Source organism: Macaca nemestrina, chromosome 11, assembly GCF_043159975.1.
Source record: "Macaca nemestrina isolate mMacNem1 chromosome 11, mMacNem.hap1, whole genome shotgun sequence".
NCBI lineage: Eukaryota > Metazoa > Chordata > Mammalia > Primates > Cercopithecidae > Macaca > Macaca nemestrina.
This window is the reverse complement of record NC_092135.1, coordinates 108,028,110-108,052,049: the sequence shown is the minus strand read 5'-3', so window position 1 is coordinate 108,052,049 and position 23,940 is coordinate 108,028,110. Positions and strand designations below refer to the sequence as shown.

Below are 23,940 nucleotides of genomic sequence, written 5' to 3'. Positions count from 1 at the left end.
GTAGGTTGTGTGCTCCTTAGGAGAATCTAAAGCTTCCTGATCTGAGGTGGAACAGTTTCATCCTGAAACCATCTCCCCATCTCCTACACCCCCAATCTCCTGTCTGTGGAAAAATTGCTTTACATGAAACTGGTCCCTGTTGCCAAAAAAGTTGGGGACTGCTGTCTTAAAGTGCCTCCTGCCAGTTGCCAGGGGGCATATAGTAACTATATATAGAGAAACAAACAATACTTTGCCTGAGTGATCAAAACTACTATCACCTGTGAGGGAGGATATAATAACACTGTGTAGTATTCTGACCAGAAATGTATAACCTGAATTTAATCATGAGTAAATATCAGACAAAGCCAAAATCAGACATATAGTATTAAAAAACAACAACCGGCCAGTGTTCTTTTAAAAATGTCAATGTCATGAAAGCCAGGAAAGGCTAAGGACTTGTTCTAGATTGAAAGAGACACTAAAAACATACATGACAACTAAATGAATATGTGATCTAGAGCAGAATTCTTTTCAAGGGAAAAAATTACTGGGACAATTGAGGAAACTAGACTATTGATGGTAGATTAGACAAAATATTTTATTAACGTTGAATTCCCTGAATATTATTGTTTTTGCAGTTATGTAAGAAAATATCCTTATTCTATGAAATACACATTGAAATATTAAGGGTAAAGTGGCTAAGGCATCCATTGTATATAATAAATAAACTTTCCTTCTGGAATAGTACCAGCCATGTACAACCAAAAAGAGAGGGGAGTGAAATATTTAAAATATTTAAAAACAAAAGCTAATGCTGTAGTGGGCAGAACTGTGTCTCCCCCCGGCCCGCCCCACACACACACCCTGAAAGATATGTCTATGTCCTAACTCCTGGTTCCTAGGAATATAACTGTTATGGGTTGAACTGTGTCCCTAAGAACTCTTATATTGAAGTTCTAACAGCTAGCACCTCAGAATATGACCTAATTTGGAAATTGGGTCATTAAAGATGTAATTAGTTAAGGTAATCAGGGTGGGCCCTAATCCAATATGACTGATGTCCTTATAAAAAGGGGTAATTTTGGTCGGGCATGGCAGCTCATGCCTATAATCCCAACACTTTGGGAGGCCAAGGTCACCTGAGGTCAAGAGTTTGCAACCAGCTTGGCCAACATGGTGAAATCCCGTCTCTACTAAAAAATACAAAAATTAGCCAGGCATCGTGGTTTGTGCCCGTAGTCCCAGCTACTTGGGAGGCTGAAGCATGAGAATCGCTTGAACCTGAGAGGTGGAGGTTGCAGCGAGCTGAGATCATGCCATTGCACTCCAGCCTGGATAACAGAGTGAGACTCTGTCTCTAAATAATTTAAAAAATAAAAATAAAAAGGAGGAATTTAGACACAGATGCATGCATACAGGGTGAATGCCACATAAACATGAAAGTTGAGGTCAGAATGACACTTCTACAAGCCAAGAAACACCAAAGATTGGCAGCAAACACCAGAAGATAGAGGATACGCCTAACAGAGTCTTCCGCTTAATGCTCAAAGGAAACCAATCCTGCTGACATCTTGATTTGACTTGTTGTGGTATTTTGTTAAAATACACCTAGCAAACTAATACAGTGGATTTTTTGTTAGTAAGGTCTTTGTCGTTGCAATTAAGGATCTTGAGATGAGATCATTTTGAGTTTAGAATGGGTCCTAAGTCCAGTGATTGTTGTCCTTATAAGAGAAAGGAGAGGGCCAGGCACGGTGGCTCTGCCTGTAATCCCAGCACTTCAGGAGGCCAAGGCGGGTGGATCACAAGGTCAGGAGACCGAGACCATCCTGACTAACACAGTGAAACCCCATCTCTACTAAAAATACAAAAAATTAGCTGGGCGTTGTGGCTGGCGCCTGTAGTCCCAGCTACTCGGGAGGCTAAGGCAGGAGAATGACATGAACCCAGGAGGCAGAGCTTGCAGTGAGCTGAGATCGCGCCACTGCACTCCAGCCTGGACAACAGATCGAGACTCTGTCTCAAAAAAAAAAAAAAAAAAAAGAAAGAGAGAGATTTGAGACACAGAGAAGGCTATATGAAGGTGAAGGCAGAGATTTGAGTTATGCTTCCACAAGTTAAAGAATGTCGGGGCCAGGCCAGGCACAGTGGCTCACGCCTGTAATCTCAGCACTTTGGGAGGCTGAGGCGGGCAGATCATTTGAGGTCAGGAGTTCCAAACCAGCCTGACCAACATGGTGAAACCCTGTCTCTACTAAAAGTAAAAAAAATTAGCCAGGTGTGGTGGCAGGCGCCTGTAATCCCAGCTACTCGGGAGGCTGAGACAGGAGAATTGCTTGAACCTGGAAAGCAGAGGTTACAGTGAACAGGGATCCTACCACTGCACTCCAGCCTGGGTGACAGAGTGAGACTCGTCTCCAAAAAAAAAAAAAAAAAAAAAAAAAGGAATGTCAGGGGCATTAATTAATTAATAATTTAAATTAAAATCAAGGTGTTGGCAGAAAAAGTAAAATTTAAATTTAATTTTAAAAGAAGAATGCCAGGAGCCACAGAAGCTGAATGAGTCAAGAAAGGATTCTCCCCTAGAGCCATCAGAGGGAGTGTAGCCCCGCCAACACATCAATTTCAGACCTTTGTCCTTCACAACTATGAGAGAATTAATTTCTGTTGGTTTAAATCACCCGTCTTATGGTAATTTATTATGGCAGCCCTAGGAAACTTATACAGAGTTTGGTGCCAGGAAGTAAGGTGCTGATGTAACAAATACTTAATGGTGGAAGTGGCTTTGGAACCGGGTAATGAGCAAAGGCTGGAAGAATTTTAAGGTGCATGATAGGGAAAAGCCTAGGTTTTGTGAGAGCTCAGAAGGAAATGAGGAAAATAAAAGACAAATCTGCTCTTATCTTAGAGAATACATATGTCATCATGAACAGAATTTGCTAGAATTCTGAGTGAATAACAGAATGAATGTTAAAGGTGCGTTTGGTGAAGTTTCAGAAGGAAATGAGGGACACGTTATTAGAAACTGGAGGGAAGGCTATCCTTGTTATAGTGGCAGAAAACTTGGCTGAATTATATTCTACTGTGAGGTGGAAAACAGAACTTGTAAACCATTTACTTGGATATTTAGCTGAGGAAATTTTCAAGTACAGTGTGGGATTTGTTATCTGGTTTCTTCTTGCTTCTTATAGTAGAATATGAGAGGAAAGAGATAAAGTGAGTAAGGAGCTGTTAGGTTAAAAGCAACCAGAACTTGATGATTTGGAAAATTCTCAGGCTATTACAAAAAGTGATATAGCTTGCTCTGGGGATTACCCAGAGCAGAGACAAACTTTTCCTGGGAAGGTTAGGTATATAACTCATGGATCCAATCAGTCATCTAAGCAGAAGCCAGGAACAGAGATAGGGTTATCCAGAAAGAATTTTGAGAGAAACTCCTGTGTTAATGCCATGGATTCCCTTGACATATGTGAGAATCCCACAAGGATTTTGAGAATTTTATGCCAGAAGCAACACTACCAGCTTAAACCAAAAGGGGCAAAGACGAGACAAAATGAAAAAGGTTGTCAGACCCCCAAAATTTTACAGGCAGGAAATGCACTGATAGAACAACTCAGTTGCAAACACTTATTACCCGTCAATAAAAAGGAAGGTAAATCAGACCTAAATGTGAAAGGAAAACAATAAAGCTTCTAGAAGAAAACACAGGAGAATGTCTTCATGTCCTCGGGGTGGTTGACTTCTTAAACAGAATACAAATATCACTAATCAGAAAAGATTGCTAATTTGGACTTTGTTAATTATGAATTAATTTTCATCAAAGACAGCATTAAGACAATACAGTATACACTGAGCAAAGACATCTGCATTGTCTGTGTGTGTGTGTATATGTTCAACATAGATTTTATATCCTGAATATATGTGTATATTTTAAAATGGCTAAAAAAAGAAAAAAAGAGATAAACAACCTAATTAAAAATAGGCATAAACACAGTTACATACTTTAAAATAGTAAAGTGATAACTTTTGTTATATGTATTTTACCACAATAAAAGTTTTTTTAAATAAAAAATATGCGGCCAGGCGCAGTGGCTCACGCCTGTAATCCCAGCCTTTGGGAGACCGAGGCAGGTGGATCATGAGGTCAGGAGTTTGAGACCAGCCTGGCCAACATGGTGAAACCCCATCTTTACTAAAAATGCAAAAATTAGCCGGGTGTGGTGGCAGGTGCCTGTAATCTCAACTACTTGGGAGGCTGAGGCAGGAAAATTGCTTGAACCCGAGAGGCGGAGGTTGCAGTGAGCTGAGATTGCACCACTGCACTCCAGCCTGGGCAACAGAGCAAGACTCCATCTCAAAATAAATAAATAAATAAAATTAAAATTAAAATATGCATAAGACTTGAACAGATCTTTTGTAAAAGAGGATATCCAAATGGCCAATAAACATATGAAAATATGTTTAAAATCATTGCTTATCAAGGAAATGCAATTAATACTACATCTATCCTTTTTTGTTGTTGTTTTTTTTGGAGACAGGGTCTCATTCTTTCACCTAGGCTAGAGTGCAGTGAAGTGATCTCAGCTCACTGCAGCCTCAACCTCCAGGGCTCAAACTCTGAAACATTCCTCCCACCTCAGTCTCTGGAGTAGCTGAGACGACTGGCACATGCCACCATGCCCGGCCAATTTTTCCTTTGTATTTTTTGCAGAGATGAGGTTTCGTCATATTACCCAGGCTGGTGTCGAACTTCTGAGCTCAAGTATGTGCCCACCTTGGCCTCTCAAAGTGCTGGGATTACAGGCGTGTACTGCTGCACCCAGACTAACATACATCTTATTCTTATAACCCAGCAATTCCACTCTTAGGAACTCACTCAGGAATAATGAATACATATACACACAAAGGCCCTCCGGAGAAAGAGAGCAATAGAATATATATAGATATATAAGAGAAGATTTATTATGGGAATTGGCTCACATGATTATGGAGACCAAGAAGTTTCATAATATGCTGTCTGCCAGCTTGAGAACTAGGAAAAATTCCAGTGGTGTAATTCAGTCCAAGGCCAGAGCCCTAGGACCAGGAGGAGGAGGATGCCTCATATTAAGTACTGGAGTCTAAAGGCCAGAGATCCAGGAACACTGATGTCTGACTGAGGGCAGGAGAAGATGAATGTCCCAGCTTAAGAAGAAAGGGAATTTGCCCTTCCTCTGCCTTTTTGTTTTATTTGTGCTGTCATCAGATTAGGTGAGGGTGATCTTTACTCAGTCTACTGATTCAAATGTTAATCTGTTTTGAAAACACCCTCACAGATACACCTAGAAATAATGTTTTACCAGCTTTCTGGGCATCCATTCACTTAGTCAACCTGACACATAAAATTAACCATCACAGGGCTCATAACGGCTTTACTCATTAAAGCCCCAAACACAAAGCAATCTAAATGCCCACCAGCAGAATTGTGGTATATTTATACAGCAATATAAAGGATGGACTACTGTTAAAACAATAAAGATGTATCTCCCAGACAATATGTTGAGTGAAAGAAGAGAGAACAGGCCTAGTGTGGTGGCCAATGCCTATAATCCCAACACTTTGGGAAGGCTGATGGGGGAGGATCACTTGAGCCCAGGAGTTCAAGACCACCCTAGGCAACAAAGTGACACCCTGTCTCTACCAAAAAAAAAAAAAATTAGCCAGGTTTGGTGGTTAGGGCCTGTGGTCCCAGCCACACAGGAGGCTGAGGCAGGAGCTTATTTGAAGGAAGCTGAGGCTGCAGTGAATCATATCTGTGCCACTGCACTCCAGTCTGGGTGACAGAGTCAGACCCTGTCTCAAACAAAAACAAAAACATACTCTATGATAAATACAAATAAAACTTACGGTGATGATAGAAATGAGAACTGTAGTTACTTCAGTGGAGCATGGGGGAGAGTGTAGAAGTTGACCAGGAAAGGGCACAATCTAGGTTTTTGAATTGAAAATGTGTCATACGCTTGCTGGTGGTTACCAGGGCGTATACCTATGTAAAAATTCATTATGCTGTATATCTTTGCCATAGAAGTGGGCATGTGCCCCATGCTGCACATTCAGAGTAGCCTATCCCTGTTGTTTTGGCCATCTATTGTTGCATAACAAACTATCCCCAAATGTAGTGATTTAAAATCATTTTCTATTATCTTTCATGATTCTGTGGATCACCTAAGTAGTTATTCTTCAGCCTTGCCTAAGGTCTCTCATACAGTTGTAGTAAGATTGTGACTGGGGTTAGCCATCTGGATGCTTGGATGGGCTGGAATAGCTGGGATTCTTTCACTCTCTGTGGCTCCCAGAAATGCAAATATAGAAGCTAACAGTTCTTCTTAAGACTGAATCCTAGAACTAGCACAGTGTTTTTGTGTTTAATTTATTAGTTAAAGTGACTCAGTGTAGGATTTAATATAGGAGGGACTATACAAGGGCAAGAATACTGGGAGTCATGGTTCATTGGGGCTATAATTGAAAACTACTACAGTCCATCCTCTGGTTCCCTCTTTCATATGTAAAAACCATTTAACCCCTTCTTCCAAGACCGCTGATATCTCAACCCATTATGGCATTAGGCTCAGGCTTGAAGTCTTGGACCTCATCATCAAGAATCATGTCCATGGCTGGGTGGAGTGGCTCAAATGCCTGTTATCCCAGCACTTTGGGAGGCTGAGGCAGGTGGATCACCTAAGGTCAGGAGTTTGAGACCAGCCTGGCCAACATGGTGAAACCCCGACTCTTCTAAAAATACAAAAATTAGCCAGGTGTGGTGGGTGGATGCCTGTAATCCCAGCTACTTGGGAGACTGAGGCAGGAGAATCCCTTGAGCCTGGGAGGCAGAGGTTGCAGTTATCGGGAGAACCCCATCCCCAATATTCAATGTGTGTTCTTTTCTCTTTCCCTAAGTGTCAGCTGGTCTGAGAAATAAAGGGAAAGAGTGCAAAAGAGAGCAATTTTAAAGATGGGTGTCTGGGGGAGACAACACATGTCAGCAGGTTCCATGATCTCCCTGAGCTGTAAAACCAGCAAGTTTTTATTAGCGATTTTCAAAAGGGGAGGGAGTGTATGAATAGGGTGTGGGTCACAGAGATCACATACTTCACGAGGTAATAAAATATCACAAAGCAAAGGGAGGCAGGGCGAGATCACAGGACGGGGTGAAATTAAAATTGCTAATGAAGTTTCAGGCACACATTGTCATTGATAACATCAGGGGACAGGGTTTGAGAGCAGACAACCGGTCTGACCAAAATTTATTAGGTCCTCATCCTAATAAGCCTGGGAACGCTACAGGAGACCAGGGCTTATTTCATCCCTTTGTCTTCGACCATAAAAGACAGCTGCCCCCAAAGAAGCCATTTTAGATGCCTACCCTCAGGGATGCATTCTTTCTTAGGGATGTTCCTTGCTGAGAAAAAGAATTCAGTGATATTTCTCCTATTTGCTTTTGAAAGAAGAGAAATATGGCTCTGTTCCACCTGGCTCAGTGGCAGTCAGAGTTGAAGGTCATCTCCCTTGTTCCCTGAACATTGCTGTTATCCTGTTCTTTTTTCAAGGTGCCCAGATTTCATATTGTTCAAGCACACCTGCTCTACAAACAATTTATGCAGTTAACACAATCATCACAGGGTCCTGAGGTGACATACATCCTCCTCAGCTTACGAAGATGACGGGATTCAGATTAAAGTAAAGAGAGGCATAAGAAATCACAAGGGTATTGATTGGGGAAGTGATAAGTGTCCATGAAATCTTCACAATTTATGTTCAGAGATTGCAGTAAAGACAGGCATAAGAAATTTTAAAAGTATTAATTTGGGGAACTAATAAATGTCCATGAAATCTTCACAATTTATGTTATTTTGCCTTGGCTTCAGCCAGTCCCTCTATTCAGGGTCCCTGACTTCCTGCAACAGCTGTGAGCCGAGATCGTGCCACTGCACTCTAGCCTGGATGACAGAGCAAAACTCTGTATCAAAAAAAAAAAAAAAAGAATCATGTCCAGGCACCTCAATTGAGAGGCAGGCAAACCTTTCTGAGGTGTTAATAAAGGGTCTTACAGTCTCATCCTTACATCTTGACACTGAGGCCACAGTTTTACTGGCAGTTCCCTGGATTTGGTCTTCTACTGTTACCGTATCTAACTGTGAGAACCTTTTAGTGTGTGGAGTAGCTGGAAATGAGAAATAATATTTTTTAACTGGAAAGTACTGGCTCTATTTTCTCTAACTTCTGCTTGAAAATGTAACAGATGCTTTTTTCTTTTCTTTTTTTTTGGGGGGACAGAATCATGCTCTGTCATCCAGGCTGGCGTACAGTGGTGTGCGATCTTGGCTCACTGCAACCTCCACCTTCCAGGTCAAGTGTTTTTCCTGCCTCAGCCTCCCCAGTAGCTAGGATTACAGGCACCACCACCACGCCGGGCTAATTTTTGTATTTTTAGTAGAGACGGGGTTTCACCATGTTGGCCAGGCTGGTCTTGAACTCCTAACGTCAAGTGATCCACCTACCCGAAGTGCTGGGATTATAGGCATAAGCCACCATGCTTGGCCTAACAGCTTCTTTTTAAGATCATTCTGCACCATCCATACTTTATCATAGGCAAGTAAACGAAACCATCTGGCCCTTTGCACATTCTGCCTAGAAACCTTAGCTAACTCTATGAGTTCATAATGTACTCCTTCTATACTCCACATTTTTGTAAGGAAGTATTACACTAATTTTTTTTATTATTATTATTTTTGGTGGAGGAGGGATGAGGTCTCACTCTGTCACATAGCCTGGAGTATAGTGGTACGATCATAGCTCACTGCAGCCTTGACCTCCCAGGCTTAAGCAGTCCTCCCACCTCAGCCTCCCAAGTAGCTGGTACAAGCATGTATTACCACACCCAGCTAATTTTTAATTTTTTGTAGAGACAAGGTATTTCTATGTTGCCCAGGCTTCTCTGGAACTCCTGGGCTCAAAAAATGATCCTCCTGCATTAACCTCCCAAAGTGCTAGGATTACAGGCATGAGCCACTGCCCCAGCCTAATTTTTCTACTAGAGCAATAAGATGGAAGGGATAGAGGTATACTGATAGGCATAATTATTTAGAATAATTATTTGCAGAGGTTATTATCCCTTTGCTAGACAGGATTAATAAAAAGCATAAATTGTTATGCATTTTTTTACTTGACTTTGCTCATTTTACAACACTAATGATAATGTCAAATAATAATAGCTAATATTCATTAAGCAAGTATGTGTCAGGCATCATTTTAATTTCTGTATTAGTCCATATTCATGCCACTGATAAAGACATCCCTGAAACTCAGTAATTTATACAGGAAAAAGGATTTAATGGACTTACAATTCTACATGGCTGGGGACACTTTGCAATCATGGTGGAAGGCAAGGAGGAGCAAGTCATGTCTTACATAGATGGCAGTAGGCAAAGAGAGAGAGAACTTGTGCAGGGGAAGTCCTCTTTTTAAAACTATCAGATCTCGTGAGACTTACTATCACAAGAACAGCAAGGGAAAGCCTTGCCCGCATGATTCAATTACCTCCCACTGATCCCTCCCACAACATGTGGGAATTCAAGATGAGATTTGAGTGAGGACACAGCCAAACCATATCATTCCACCCCGATCCCTCCCAAATCTCATGTCCTCACATTTCAAAATCAATCATGCCTTCCCAACACTCCCAGAGTCTTAACTCATTTCAGCATTAACTCAGAAGTCCACAGTCCAAAGTCTCATTCGAAATAAGGCAAGTCCCTTTTGCCTGTGAGCCTGTAAAATCAAAAGCAGGTTGGTTACTTCCTAGATACAATGAGGGTACAGTAATTGGGTAAATATGGCCATTCCAAATGGGAGAAATTGGCCCAAAACAAGGGGGCTACAGGCCCCATACAAGTCCAAATTCCAGCAGGGCAGTCAAAGCTCCAAAATGATCTCTATGACTCCATGTCTCACACCTAGGTCACACTGATGCAAGAGGTGGGCTCCCGTGGCCGTGGACTCCTGTGGCTTTGCAGAGTATAGCCCCCTCCTGGCTGCTTTCACAGTCTGGCATTGAGTGTCTGTGGCTTTTCCAGGTACACAGTACAAGCTGTCTGTAGATTACCATTCTGGAGTTTGAATGAGAGTGGCCATCTTCTCACAGCTCCACTAGATGGTGCCCCAGTAGGGGCTGTTTATGGGGGCTCTGACCCCACATTTCCCTTCTGCACTCCCCTAGCAGAGGTTCTCCATGAGCACCCCACTACTGCAGCAAATTTCTGCCTGGATATCTAGGTGTTTCCATACATCTTCTGAAATCTAGACAGAGGTCCCAAACCTCTTTACTTCTGTGCACTTGCAGGCTCAACACCACGTGGAAACTGCCAAGGTTTGGGCTTGCACCCTCTGAAGCCACAGCCTGAGCTCTACATTGACCCCTTTCAGCTATGGCTGGCAGCTGGGACACAGGGCACCAAGTTCCTAGGCTGCACACAGCACAGCGACCGTGGGCCCAGCCCATAAAATCACTTTTTCTTCCTAGCCTGTGATGGGAGGGGCTGCTATGAAGACCTCTGACATGCAGTGGAAACGTCTTCCCCATTGTCTTGGGAATTAACATTTGGCCCCTCATTACTTATTCATCTTTCTGCAGCCAGCTTGAATTTCTCCTCAGAAAACAGGATTTTTCTATTGTATTGTCAGGCTGCAAAGTTTCCAAACTTTTTTGCTGTTTCCCTTTTAAAACTGAATGCCTTTTAACAGCACCCAAGTCACCTCTTGAATGCTTTGCTGCTTAGAAATTTCTTCCGCCAGATACCCTAAATCATCTCTCTCAAGTTCAAAGTTCTACAGATCTCTAGGGCAGGGACAAAATGCCACCAGTCTCTTTACTAAAACATAATGAGTCACCTTTGCTCCAGTTCCCAACAAGTTCCTTATCTCCATCTGAGACTACCTAAGCCTGGATTTCATTGTCCATATCATTATTAGTATTTTGGTCAAAGTCATTCAACAAATCTCTAGGGAGTTCCAAACTTCCCCACATTTTTCTGTTTTCTGAGCCTTCCAAGCTGTTCCAGTCTCCCAGTTCCAAAGTTGCTTCCACATTTTTGGGTATCTTCTCAGCAGCACTCCACTCTGTTGGTGCCAATTTACTGTATTAGTCCATTTTCATGCTGCTGATAAAAACATACCCGAGACTGGGAGGAAAAGAGACTTAATAGAGTTACGGTTCCACGTGGCTGGTGATGCCTCTCAATCACGGCACAAGGTGAAAGGCATATCTCACATGGTGGCAGACAAGAGAAGACAGCTTGTACAGGGTATCTTCTCTTTTTAAAACCATCAGATCTCATGAGACTTATTCACTATCACAAAAACAGCACAGGAAAGACCCACCCACATGATTCGATTACCTCTCCCCAGTCCCTCCCACAACACATGGGAATTCAAGATGAGATTTGGGTGGGGACACAACTAAACCATATCAACTTCTAAATGCTTTAAATATATTTTTAATTTGATATTCATACCCCATTTTACTTAGAGAAACTGGAGTATAAAGTGGAATGAGAAGATACACATATTTAGCGCTATTTAAATGAATATGCATACAAATGTGGTAGTTTTCTCTTAAGTGTTAATGCCGAATCTTTACTTGTTTCATAAGCTTGATTTCTACATCTGATTTGAATCTTTTATGAGTTTTTCAGACTGTTTCTTTCTATGACTAGCCCATATAATCAATTGTTAAAATGTCACATAGTTTCTAAGGCTGTTTAAGAATGTTTGGCTCTCTTATTCTAAGAGAATCACATCTTTGGTGTCTAAGCCAGTTTATTCATTACTGGTACACTTTAGTTTATGCTTGGAGAATCTATGCTTTTTTTGTGTTTGATAATGTTGCTTTATCTACCTAAAATATAGATGTATCTTTAGATCCAGAAAATACACTGGTAGGCATAGCTAGATGTGAACATGTTCTTCAGAATAATACTCTAATATAATTCTTAAAATATAAATGTGGCTAATAGCATTCTTTAAAATTTCACTTGCAATTAATAATTTAAAAATGTTTATCTGATCATAATATGCTTCTTCAGCTCCTTCTTGATAGTATTTATACCCAGTTACCATGCAACCTTAGGCCCTATACTGTTGATGTCTCAGCCGTAGATAACAGAAGGCACCCTGATTAACTCCTGGCAAAGGAAGTTCTCTTTCCCACTGGGAAAAGTGAACACAGGCCTCTGGCATCCAAAGTTAGAATTCCTAATACAGTTTCTATAGAAGCAGGTTGTAGGTGATTGGACATACAAATTGTTTATATAGGAAGCTAACAGTTACAATAATTATATTTTGAGTTAGGGCAGTCTACTTACTGTATTATAAGATTTTAGTTAATAAACCTGAATGTTTGAGCAAGGATAGGTCAAGAAGTGTATTCAGTCACTTCGATCAGAGGTTATTTTATATGAAATTAATAAAAGTAGAGATAGTTGGTTGAAAGTAGGGAAAAGCTCAGAGTTTTATTTGGTCATGCTCCCAATCACCTTCCTCCATACTGGGGGTGGGGAGTAGCAGTGGCGATTACTTCTTCTCTATTAATACTTGCAGCCCTTGAGCAATAATAAATAAATTGATGTGATGTAAATATCAGAAACATGACCTGGAAGGAAGTTTTAAATAAATGAAACTTTATTTGCAGGACACTCACTCACTTATCTTTTATTATCCCCCTCATGGGGTTCCCACCCCTCTGGTATCTAGTGATGTTATGTATGCTTCCTGTTTGCTCATGGTATTCTTCAGATTACCCAACTCTTTTCTTTTCCTCTTATTTCTGTACAAATATAACTGGACTGTTTTGTCACTAGTTGACCCGCTAATCTCTGGTAAGCTGTTTACCAATGATACTGTTACTCTGAAGAATGCTATTTGCATATCGAGACGCTGGTCTTGCAGAAATAGTAAATTCAGTTCAAAATGGTCACATTATTAGATTATGGAATGTTGGGTGGGAAACTATTTTGAGCAGGATAATCTTTTCATTTTTTATGAATTTTAGCATGTAATTCACAAGCCATTTCATATTTATGAAAACAGCTGTAGTGACCTAACATGTACAAATTGAAGTAAAATTAATGAATATTATAACCTTTATGAAATAAGGCAGAACTATTCCTATTTTAATTTGTTCATCTGTGATCTTTTATCTGTCTCCTATGGCAGATTTGCAGAAGTAGTGTTTGTAGTCTGTATCATCATTGTTATTTCATAGATTCTCAAATCATAATGCTGAGTGGTTTAATAAGATAATCCAGTGGTATGAATTAAGGTATATATAATAATTTCATTTGAAAGTTTCATTTCCTTTTTAAGATGTGAATGATTAGGTTTGTAAACTTTATGTGAATGCAGGCCACTTTTTTGGAACAAATAATAGAAGATTTTAAAGAAAAATAAGATATCATCTCATAGAAATTTAAATTATTACTGGAAGCTGGGCATGATAGCTCACGCCTGTAATCCTAGCATTTTGGGAGGCTGAGGTGGGTGGATCACCTGAGGTCAGGAATTCGAGACCAACCTGGCTAACTTGGTGAAACCCCGTTTCTACTAAAAATACAAAAAATTAGCCACGCATGGTGACACGCGCCTGTAATCCCAGCTATTCGGGAGGCTGAGGCAGGAGAATCGCTTGAACCCAGGAAATGGAGGTTGCAATCAGCCGAGATCATGCCATTGCACTCTAGCTATCCCCCCCCCAAAAAAAAAAAAAAAAAAAGTTACTTAAGTAGTATTTTTATGCTGCTGGGAAGGCAACTCTTTCTTTGGTGCCACACCTACTGCAGCATCTGCTTTAGAAAATGGGAATTATCTTAGTTGAGGATTTCCTTACCTTGCTGTAACAATTCTGTACTCCAGGGACTTCTATGGGTTGACTTGGAGATACAAATTTATAGCATGTATAACATATTTCTGTGAGAAAATATGCTTTATATAATTGTAGATAAATTTGAAAGGTACCAAATTAAAAAGAGTCTAAAAGTTATTTTTTGTAGGGAAGCAGCACATTTTGGTGGTTTCATACATAAGTTCTAGAAGACACACTGGATTGTAGTCCTTGTTCTACTTTTTAATAGTGTGCAGTACTGTGCAAATTACTTACTACTTTGTTTTCCTCATCCATAAAAATAGGGCTACCTTCATATGGCTACATTCAGCTGGAGGGCCAGCTGTGCTGGAGGAAGTGGGACTCACTTGCTTTTCTGGCAGGTGGTGCTGGCTGTTGGTTGGGGCAACTCAGTTCTCGTTGTGGCCTCTCATGCTGCATTAGCTAGAATGGCTTCCTTCCATGGCACCTCAGGACAGTGCTCCAATATGACAAGGAGGAAGTTACATGCCTCTTGAAGCCTAGGCTCCAGATCTTTTTTTTTTTTTTGAGACAGAGTCTTGCTCTGTCACCTAGGCTGGAGTGCAGTGGCGTGGTCTCAGCTCACTGCAAGCTCCACCTCCTGGGTTCATGCCATTCTCCTGCCTCAGCCTCCCGAGTAGCTGGGACTACAGGTGCCTGCCACCACGTCTGGCTAATTTTTTTGTATTTTTAGTAGAGACAGGGATTCACTGCGTTAGCCGGGATGGTCTCGATCTCCTGACCTCGTGATCCGCCTGTCTTGGCCTCCCAAAGTGCTGGGATTACAGGCGTGAGCCATAGCGCCCAGCCCTTTTGTTTGTTTTTTTTGAGAAAGACTCTCACTTTCTCTCCGAGGCTGGAGTGCAGTGTCAGCGATCTCGGCTCACTGCAACCTCTGCCTCCAGGGTTCAAGTGATTCTCATGCCTCAGCCTCTCAAGTAGCTAGGATTGCAGGCGGGTGCCACCATCCCCAGCTAATTTTTGTATTTTTAGTAGAGATGTGATTTCACCATGTTGGCCAGGCTGGTCTTGAATTCCTGGCCTCAAGTGATCTGGCCACCTTGGCCTCACAGAATACTGGGATTACAGGTGTGAAATACCACACCCAGCCCAACAGATCTTAAACAACATAATTTTCACTGCATTCTGTAGGACAAAGCAAGTGACTTGGTCAGCCTAGATTCAAAGGGATGGAGAAATAAGGGCATACACACAGGGATGGAAGAAATTTGTGACCTTAATATTAAACAATCTTTGCCTTGGCCTCTGCTTTGGGACACAAGGACAACTCGCTGAATCAGCAATGAAGAAAAGAAAAAAAAGGCTACCTTCTAGAGGTGTGTTGATATTAAATAAGAAAATACATTTGAAAGATACTTAGCTCAGGCCTGGCATGATGGCTCATGCCTGTAATCCAAGCTTTGGGAGGCTGAGGCAGGCAGATCACTTGAGGTTAGGAGTTCGAGACCAGCCTGGCCAACATGGTGAAACTCTGTCTCTACTAAAAATATAAAAATTAGCTGGACATGGTGGCGCGTGCCTGTAATCCCAGCTACTTAGGAGGCTGAGACACAAGAATTGCTTGAACCAGGGATGCAGAGACTGCAGTGAACTGAGATTGCACCAGTGCACTCCAGCCTGGGTGACACAGCAAGACTGTCTCAAAAAAAAAAAAAAAAAAAATTATTTAGTCAGTGCCTGGCATATAAATCCTCATCAAATGTGAATGATGTTGATGATGATAATGATTCAATGATTGGCACAACATCAGGGAATCAGTGATGGTTTTGGTGTGGAGGAGTGAAATGATAAAAGTATTACTTTTGAAAGATTAATTTGGTTCCTTGGACAGTACCATTTGCAGTGGGTGGAGAATGGAGGAACAGAAATTAGCTAAGAGAGGCTGTGTGCAATGGCTAGGTGAAGGTTCCCAAACCTCAGTTCTTGACTTCTGCACAGGTTCACCACCACATGTAAGCTGCCAAGGCTTGGGGCTTGCACCTTCTGAAGTAATGGCCTGAGCTGCACCTTGGCTCCTTTTAGCCATGGCTGGAACTGAAGCAGCTGGGATGCAGGCACCATGTCCCAAGGCTGCACTGAGCAGGGGGACCCTGGGCCCAGCCCACAAAACCATTTTTCCTCCTAGTCTCCAGGCCTGTGATGGGAGGGGCCGCCGTAAATGTTGCTGACATGCCGTGGAAACATTTTCCCGATTGTCTTGGTGATTAACATTCTGTTGCTTGTTACTTATGCAAATTTCAGCAGCAGGCTTTAATTTCTTTCTGGTAAATGGGTTGTTCTTTTCTACTGCATTGTCAGGCTGCAAATTTTCCAAACGTTTATGCTCCATTTCCTCTTGAATGCTTTGCCACTTAGAAATTTTTTCCACCAGATACTCGAAATCATCTTTCTCAAGTTCAAAGTTCCACAGATCTCTAGGGCAGGGGTAAAATGCTGCCAATCTCTTTTCTAACACAGGGCAAGAATTACCTTTATTCCAGTTCCCAACAAGTTCCTCATCTCCATCTGAGATCACCTCAGCTTGGACTTCACTGTCCATATCTCTATCAGCATTTTCATGAAAGCCATTCAGCAATTCTCTGGGAAGTTCCAGACTTTCCCTCATGTACCTGTCTTGTGAGCCTCCAAGCCTCTAGGAAGTTCCAAACTTATCCACATTTTTCTGTTCTCTTCTGGGCCCTCTAAACTGTTCCAGTCTGTTCTGTTACCCAGTTCCAAAGTCGCTTCCACATTTTCCAGTATCCTGATAGCAGCACCTCACTCTTTGCAGTACCAATTTACTGTGTTAGTCCGTTCTCACCCTGCTGTAAGGACATATCCAAGACTGGGTTTTTTAAAAAGGAAAGAGGTTTGACTCACAGTTCAGCATGGATGGGGAGGCTTCAGGAAACTTACATTCATGGAAGAAGGGGAAGCAAACATGTACTTCTTCACATGGTGGCAGGAAGAAGTACCGAGCAAAGGGGAAAAAGCTCCTTATAAAACCATCTCATGAGAACTCCCTATCACAAGAACAGCAGCATGGGGGTAAACACCCCTATGATTCAATAACCTCCCACTGGGTCCCTCCCATGACATGTGGGGATTATGGGAACTACAATTCAAGATGAGATTTGAGTGGAGACATAGCCAAACCATATTACTGATATACAGAAAAGAAACACAGCTGATTTTTATGTACTGATTTTGTATTCTGCAATTTTTCTGAATTCATTTAATAACTGTAGTAACCTTGTTTGTTCTTCGAGGTTTTCTATATCTAGGAACATGTCATCTACAAATAGGGAGTATTTTCTTTCTTTCTTCTTTGTCTTTCTCCTTTTTGTCTTTCCCTTTCCCATTTCCCTTCCTTTCCCCCTTCCGTTCTTTTCCCCCTTCCCTTTCTTTCCCTTTCCCCTCCTCTTCCCCTTTCCTACCCTTTCTTCTTCCCTTTCTTTTTATTTCTTTTTCTTGCCTAATTGCTTTGGCTAGAACTTCTAGTGCAATGTTGAGTATCAGTACCAGATCTTAGAGGGAAAGCTTTTAGTCTTCCTGAGTATGATATAAACTGTGAGTTTTTCATGCCCTTTATCATGTTGAGGAAGTTCAGTCTACATGTTTGTGAGTATGTCTCTTAGAATCCCAGAAGCTGAATTGCTGGGACAAAGAGTATTTACATTTATAAATTTTAATTTTTTTTTGCCAAATTGCCATCAATAGAATTGAACCAAATTACATTCCCACCAGAATGCATGAGACTGCCTGTTTGCCAACATCTTTATAACACAGTAAATTATTAAAATTTTGGGTTTTGCCAATACAATAGGTAGAAAATGGTGTTATAGTCTAGTTTCAATTTTTTTTTTTTTTTTTTTGAGACGGACTCTTGCTCTGTCGCCCAGGCTGGAGTACAGTGGTGCGATCTCGGCTCACTGCAAGCTTTGCCTCCCTAGTTCACACCATTCTCCTGCCTTAGCCTCTTGAATAGTTGGGACTACAGGCACCTGCCACCATGCCTGGCTAATTTTTTGTATTTTTTTTTTTTTTTTTGGTAGAGATGGGGTTTCACTGTGTTAGCCAGGATGGTCTCAATCTCCTGACCTCATGATCCGCCCGCCTCGGCCTCCCAGAGTGCTGAGATTACAGGTGTGAGCCATCGTGCCTGGCCATCTAGTTTCAATTTACATTTATTTTAATATGAGTTAGATTGACCATTCTTTGCATATGTTTAAGAGCCATTATATATTTCTTTCTTTCTTCAAGAGCCATTATATTTTCTTTCATTTATATAATGTAAACTGATTATACCGTTTGCTCGTTTTTCTGTTGAGGATTTGTTGCCTTTTTCATATTGATTTGTAGGAGCTCTTTATTTATATTAGGAAAATTGTATTTTATTACATTTTTTTCTGATATATACATACATATTAAGGAAATTTGCCTTTTGTTTTTTATGACTTTTTTTTCACAGTCTTTTCTCTTTAATTGTTTTCTTTCTGTGCAGAAGTTTTTTTTTTAATGTGATTGATCAACCTTTTCATTATACTTTTTGGGTTTTGAGTCAGAATTCAAAATTTTTCTTATTTTGAGTTACAAAATAATTATCTTGTATTTTTTTTCTGTTTGTTTATTTGTGTTGACATGACTCTTGGTTTGTTTCCCACGCTGGAGTGCAATGATGTGATCTTGGCTCACTGTAGCCTTCGCCTCCCAGGTTCAAGCAATTCTCCTGCCTCAGCCCCCCCAAGTAGCTGAGAGTACAGGTGCCTGCCACAATGTCTAGCTTATTTTTGTATTTTTAGTAGAGACAAGGTCTCACCATGTTGGCCAGGCTGGTCTTGAACTCCTGATCTCAAATGATCTGGCCACCTCAGCGTCCCAAAGTTGGGATGCTGGGATTACAGGCATGAGCCACCACGTCTGGCCCGTTTGTTTTCACTAGAGATTATTTTATTGCCCAATGTTAATTGTTCAGGAGAAGTTTGGAAGGACTAAACAGCCATTGTAATCCAAATGATACTTCACCTATGACCAAAAAAAAATGAACCATTATCTTCCCTTCAGGCCCTCAAATAAACTTGAAGTTACCTGATAAAAAGCATTATACACATTGCATTTAAATGGCTATAGTTCTTAATATGCTCTCATTTATGCTGTCCTTTCATATTGATGAGCATAAGGTTAGTTAGCATCTGCTTAACATCAATGAGACTTGAGAGATGCAGAATTCCACTAGGTTAAGCCTGCCAAGTTGACAAGTCCCATTCACATATGCAAAGCCGACATATGCAAAATTTAATTGTCTTTCCATTTAGGAAGGACTCCTATTGAGGAAGCAGACCCTCATGTACAATAGCAAAGGCATATACAACTATTTAGAATAGCTTACTTATTATGTCTTTCCTTCTTTCTTTTCTTCCTTCCCTCCTCCTCCTATCTTCTAGTAAAGAAATATTAAGTACCTACTGTGTGCCACACACTGCCTAGGCATTGGAGATAATCATGGTGAGCATGATAGAAAGAGTTCCTACCTTCATAGAGCTTATATTTAATTGAGGGAAAAAGTGTAAATGTTAACTAATGCTGTGCTTTGGGGAAAAAAATAGAACTAAAGTAAGGAGATAGAGAATTCTAGGAGAAAGGAGTTTATTTCAGATAGGAGAGTCAGAAGTACTTTCTGGCATAACTGACGTTTGCTTAGAGACTTGATTGAAGTGAGAAGGGAACAAACCACACAGAGATCTAGAGGTAAAGCATTTCCAGTATTTCTGAGTCATTAAACATATGAGGAAAAGCCATCAGCAAGAAGGAGAATATAGCTGACCTTGGAAGAAATTAATAATTCAAAGAACAGAAAATAACTTCCACAGCAGCTTGTTGTACTAAAGAAACAATCATGAAACAAAACAAAACAAAAAAAAGTGCCTTTAGAAATTTAAAATAAGGCCTGGTGTGATGGCTCAGGCCTGTAACCCCAGCACTTTGGGAGGCTGAGGTAGGAGGATCTCTTAAGCCCAGGAATTAAAACCAGCCTAGGCAACATAATGAGATACTGTCTCTACAGAAAATTTAAAAATGATCCAGGTATGGTGGTGTCCACCTCTAGTCCCAGCCACTCTGGAGGATAAGGTGGGAGGACTGCTTGAGCCAGGCAGTGGAGGCTGTTAGTGAGCCTTGATAGATCGTGCCACCACACTCCACCCTGGATGACAGCAATACCTTGTCTCAAAAAAAAAAAAAAAAAAGAAAAAGAAAGTACGAAAGAAATTTAAAATAAAATAACTAGAATTAAAATTTTAGTATAAGAACTAGAAAATAGAGTCAAATAAATCTCCCAGAACACAAAGAAAAATTATACATGACTATTTCCACAGCTAAAATGAAGACATGAAGTCTACAGTTTGATAAGGCCCACAAACTTTTGAGCATTATGAATTAAATAAACAGCCCACACTTAAACAGATTCCTATGAAATTTCTGAATATCTAGAACATAAGATGTTAAAGCTTCTGAAGGGAAAACAGCTAACAAAAGCAAATTATGACCTATAATGGGTAAGAATGAAACTGCCATTGAAATTCTCATTAATGACTCCAGATGCTAGATGAAAATAGAAAATTGTCTTTAAAGTTCTGAAGGAAAATTTTTTTGATTGTAGGGGTGAAATAAAACTGTCATTATTTTCACATGAAGTAATTTCATAGAAAATCCAACAGAATCAAAAAATTAGAACTATTTTTCCACATTAGTAATAACCAGTTAAAAATATATTAAAAAACAAGTTACATTCCCAAAAGCATACTGTCAATTTTCTAACAATTGACTATATATATATGACTACTATGGAAACAAATATAAAGCTTTTATATAAGATATAAAGACTTAAAAGTGGGAGACATTCAGTTTCCTGAATTTAAAGTAATCTTAGTCAAAATACCAGCTGTCTATTTTGGAAACTTAACATTCAAAAGTGAATATGGACAAATAAAGGTCCATGAAGAGAAGGGGAGGAGGGTGGACAGGACTACCAGATACTGACTTACAGTAATACAGTATGTGGGAACTAGCTCAAGTATAAACAAATGGGCCCAGAATGAGTTCTCCATAGCAATACTATTTATGTAATTTAAATATTAAAATATGTTAAAGGCTCAAGTGATCCTCCTGCCATGAAATGTTCATCATGTACATTCCATGCACACTTGAAAAGAGTGTATGGGCTGGATATGGTGGCTCATTCTTGTAATCCCAGCACTTTGGGCTGGGATCAGGAGTTTCAGACCAGCCTGGGAAACATGGGGAAACCCTGTCTCTACAAAAAAATACAAAAATTAGCTGGGCATGGTGGTGTGCACCTATAGTCCCAGCTATTTGGGAAGCTGAGGTGGAAGGATCACTTGAGCCCTGGAGTGGACTGTGGCACAATCACAGTTCCCTGCAGCCTCAACCTCCTGGGCTCAAGTGATCCTGCACCTCTGCCTCCCAAGTACCTAGGACTATAGGTGTGTGCCACTGTGCCCAGCTAATTTTTTTTTTTTTTTCTGTAGAGAGGGTCTCACTATGTTGCCCCAGGCTGGTCTTGAACTCCTTGGGCTCAAGCTATCCTCCTGCTGTGGCCTCTCAAAATGCTGGGATTATAGGTGTGAGCCACTGCACCTGCCACTCTTTAAAGTTTTAGGCATCCACTATAAGGGAGACTACTATATTTACACAGCTGCTTCAGCAGTCTACTGGCTAGCGCTTGAGTGGTATGTCTGCTTTTGCTTTTTACCTATTACTTTATATTTAAAGTGGTTTTCTTGTGGATGTTATATATTTGGGTGTGGCTTTTTTATCCAATCTGAAGTTTCTGCCTTTTAATTAGAAGTGCTTAGACCATTTATACTTGATGTAATTTTGATAGGGTTAGGTTTAAATTGACCATCTTGCCATTTGTTTTTTATTTTTCCCATGTTTTGTGTTTTTTTCTTATGCTTTTTTTCCAACCCCTGGAATTAATTGTTTTTAAATTTGTCTGTTGTTTCACTCTATGCATACATAGATTATTATTTAGCAAAAGATTAAAAGATACCTTAAGAGGATTTCTGGAGCCTTTCTCTGCTTCTTTTCTGGCATTCTGTTCTGCAAGTTACAGCTGCCTTGTTCTTCCCCAACTCAAATATCTATCTCTGCCAGTCAGCTAGACTGCTACTCCCTACCTGAGCCACCTTGTTTGTGCCAAAGTCTGGGAATATACCACCATGCAACAAACTGGTAGATATACAGGATTGCCTCATTTGTTGTTCATTTCCCAGAGATACCACTCATGTGTTGCCTATGGTCCAAGTTCTGAAAACAGTTGTTTGACATCAGTCCTATAGCTGTTCTTCATGGGCAGAAATGAAAATGCCTTTTCTACTGTCAAAACTGATTTTTTAATAGCAACTCCAATTGTAGCTATTGCTTAATATCTTTTCTCCACAAGTTTGAAAGTGTCTGTGATCATCTCTGTCACACATTGCATTCCTTGAGAAGCACTATAATGTCTAGTTTCTTATTTTAGCTTCTGATTTCCTATTATAGTATGCCAGCCAACAAAATCATTTTATCGAAAGAAAATTTTTCTTTTAAAGATAGGGTCTCACTCTGTTGCCCATATTGGACTCAAACTCCTGGGCTCTAGTGATCCTCCCACCTCAGCCTCCCTGAGACAGTTTTTTAAAGGTCAGAGTGACCTTTCAGTTGCTAGGTCCAATTCTGCACTTCTGACTCCAGTGATATGGTAGGAATGTTACCGTAGAAAAACCTCCAGGTACCACAAAATAGAATGTAAAATATAAAGAATATTTTGTACAATACAGAAATCATCTGGTTAAAAAAAAATGCTCAGAATAAGAGAAAGGGAGAGGAAAGAGAAGTGTGGTGGGGGGCAGAAGAGAAACATACTAAGAATCCAGAGAAAGAAGTGACCCATTGAAGTCTGAAGCTTTCTTATGAGTATTTTCCAATTAAACTCCATAGAAGTTTTTATTTGATATTCCTGAGAGTGACTGGAGGCAAAAACCTGGAAGATGTGAGGAATCATTTTAGAAATTCTGCATAAAGCCAAGAGCCTCCAATGGCAGGCTGTAGACTTTGTGAATGGGTGAACTAGAACTCAGATCTACTGCACAGAGATGCAGAGAATTTGCCTTTCTTAGCCGTGGGCTGTGGTTGAAGAGGGAAAATAGAGTGTCTACGTAGAATTTAAAATAAGAAGTCAGGCCTCTTTTATTTTTGAAGTTTGAAATCATGCTACTCAAGTGTTTTTGTTTTTGTTTTAAAGATAAAAATTGGGTTTTAAAATAGGTTAGAACAGTAGTTCTAGATGACTGGCTCAGACAATAGACATCCTTTCTAGGGGAATAAACTCAACAGAAGCTTCCAAATATCCCATGAACAAAGTTTCAACAAAAATGAATTCCCAATAAGAAGAAAAAAAAAAAATCACAGAACACACAAGATGAGAGTCAGTAGAAATGAACAAACAAAAAACCATACACATATGTGTTAATATATGCATGCAAATGTATGAATATACAAAATAAATCTCTTAAAATGTTTGTGTGTGTGTGTGTGTATATATATATGGAAGATAATTGGAAGTATATATATATACACACACATACACATACACAAACATTTTAGAGATATTGTATAAATATGTATACATATATACACACACATATACACACACATATTCCTACAAAATAACTTCAAATATTAGAATTATCCTATACAAAATGTAAAAGTAAGTAATTTTTTTAAGGAAAATACATCAGAAAATTGCTAGTATGATTAAAAAGTGTATAGACAGAGCTAAAGAGAGAACTGAGTTGAAAGATTGAGCTCAATAAAATTACACAAAAGAGAGCACAGAGAGAAATAATAAATGGAAATTGAAAAAATAATTAATAAAAATAAAGGTTAGAGGAGAAAGTCTAACTTAGGTCCCCAGAAGCTGGCTTCTACAACCACTATTACCCTGAAGCTCTGGCAGGAAGTTT

General features: G+C 40.1%; 2 protein-coding genes across 10 annotated transcripts in view; one reads left to right on the top strand and one right to left on the bottom strand.

Moving 5' to 3' along the window:
• Window positions 1-23,940, top strand: part of LOC105481132 (KAT8 regulatory NSL complex subunit 1 like) — a 139,366-nt gene that overhangs the window by 88,374 nt on the left and 27,052 nt on the right. The window lies entirely within an intron of this gene.
• LOC139357303 (uncharacterized) overlaps window positions 5,660-23,940 on the bottom strand; it is a 42,278-nt gene continuing 23,997 nt past the window's right edge. For all 4 annotated transcript variants that reach the window (XM_071073907.1, XM_071073909.1, XM_071073908.1 and 1 more), the window contains exon 3: window positions 5,660-16,740. In XM_071073907.1, coding sequence (XP_070930008.1) covers window positions 15,747-16,541 — 795 coding nt within the window. In that variant the 5' untranslated portion in view covers window positions 16,542-16,740 and the 3' untranslated portion in view covers window positions 5,660-15,746. The remainder of the gene's footprint in view (window positions 16,741-23,940) is intronic.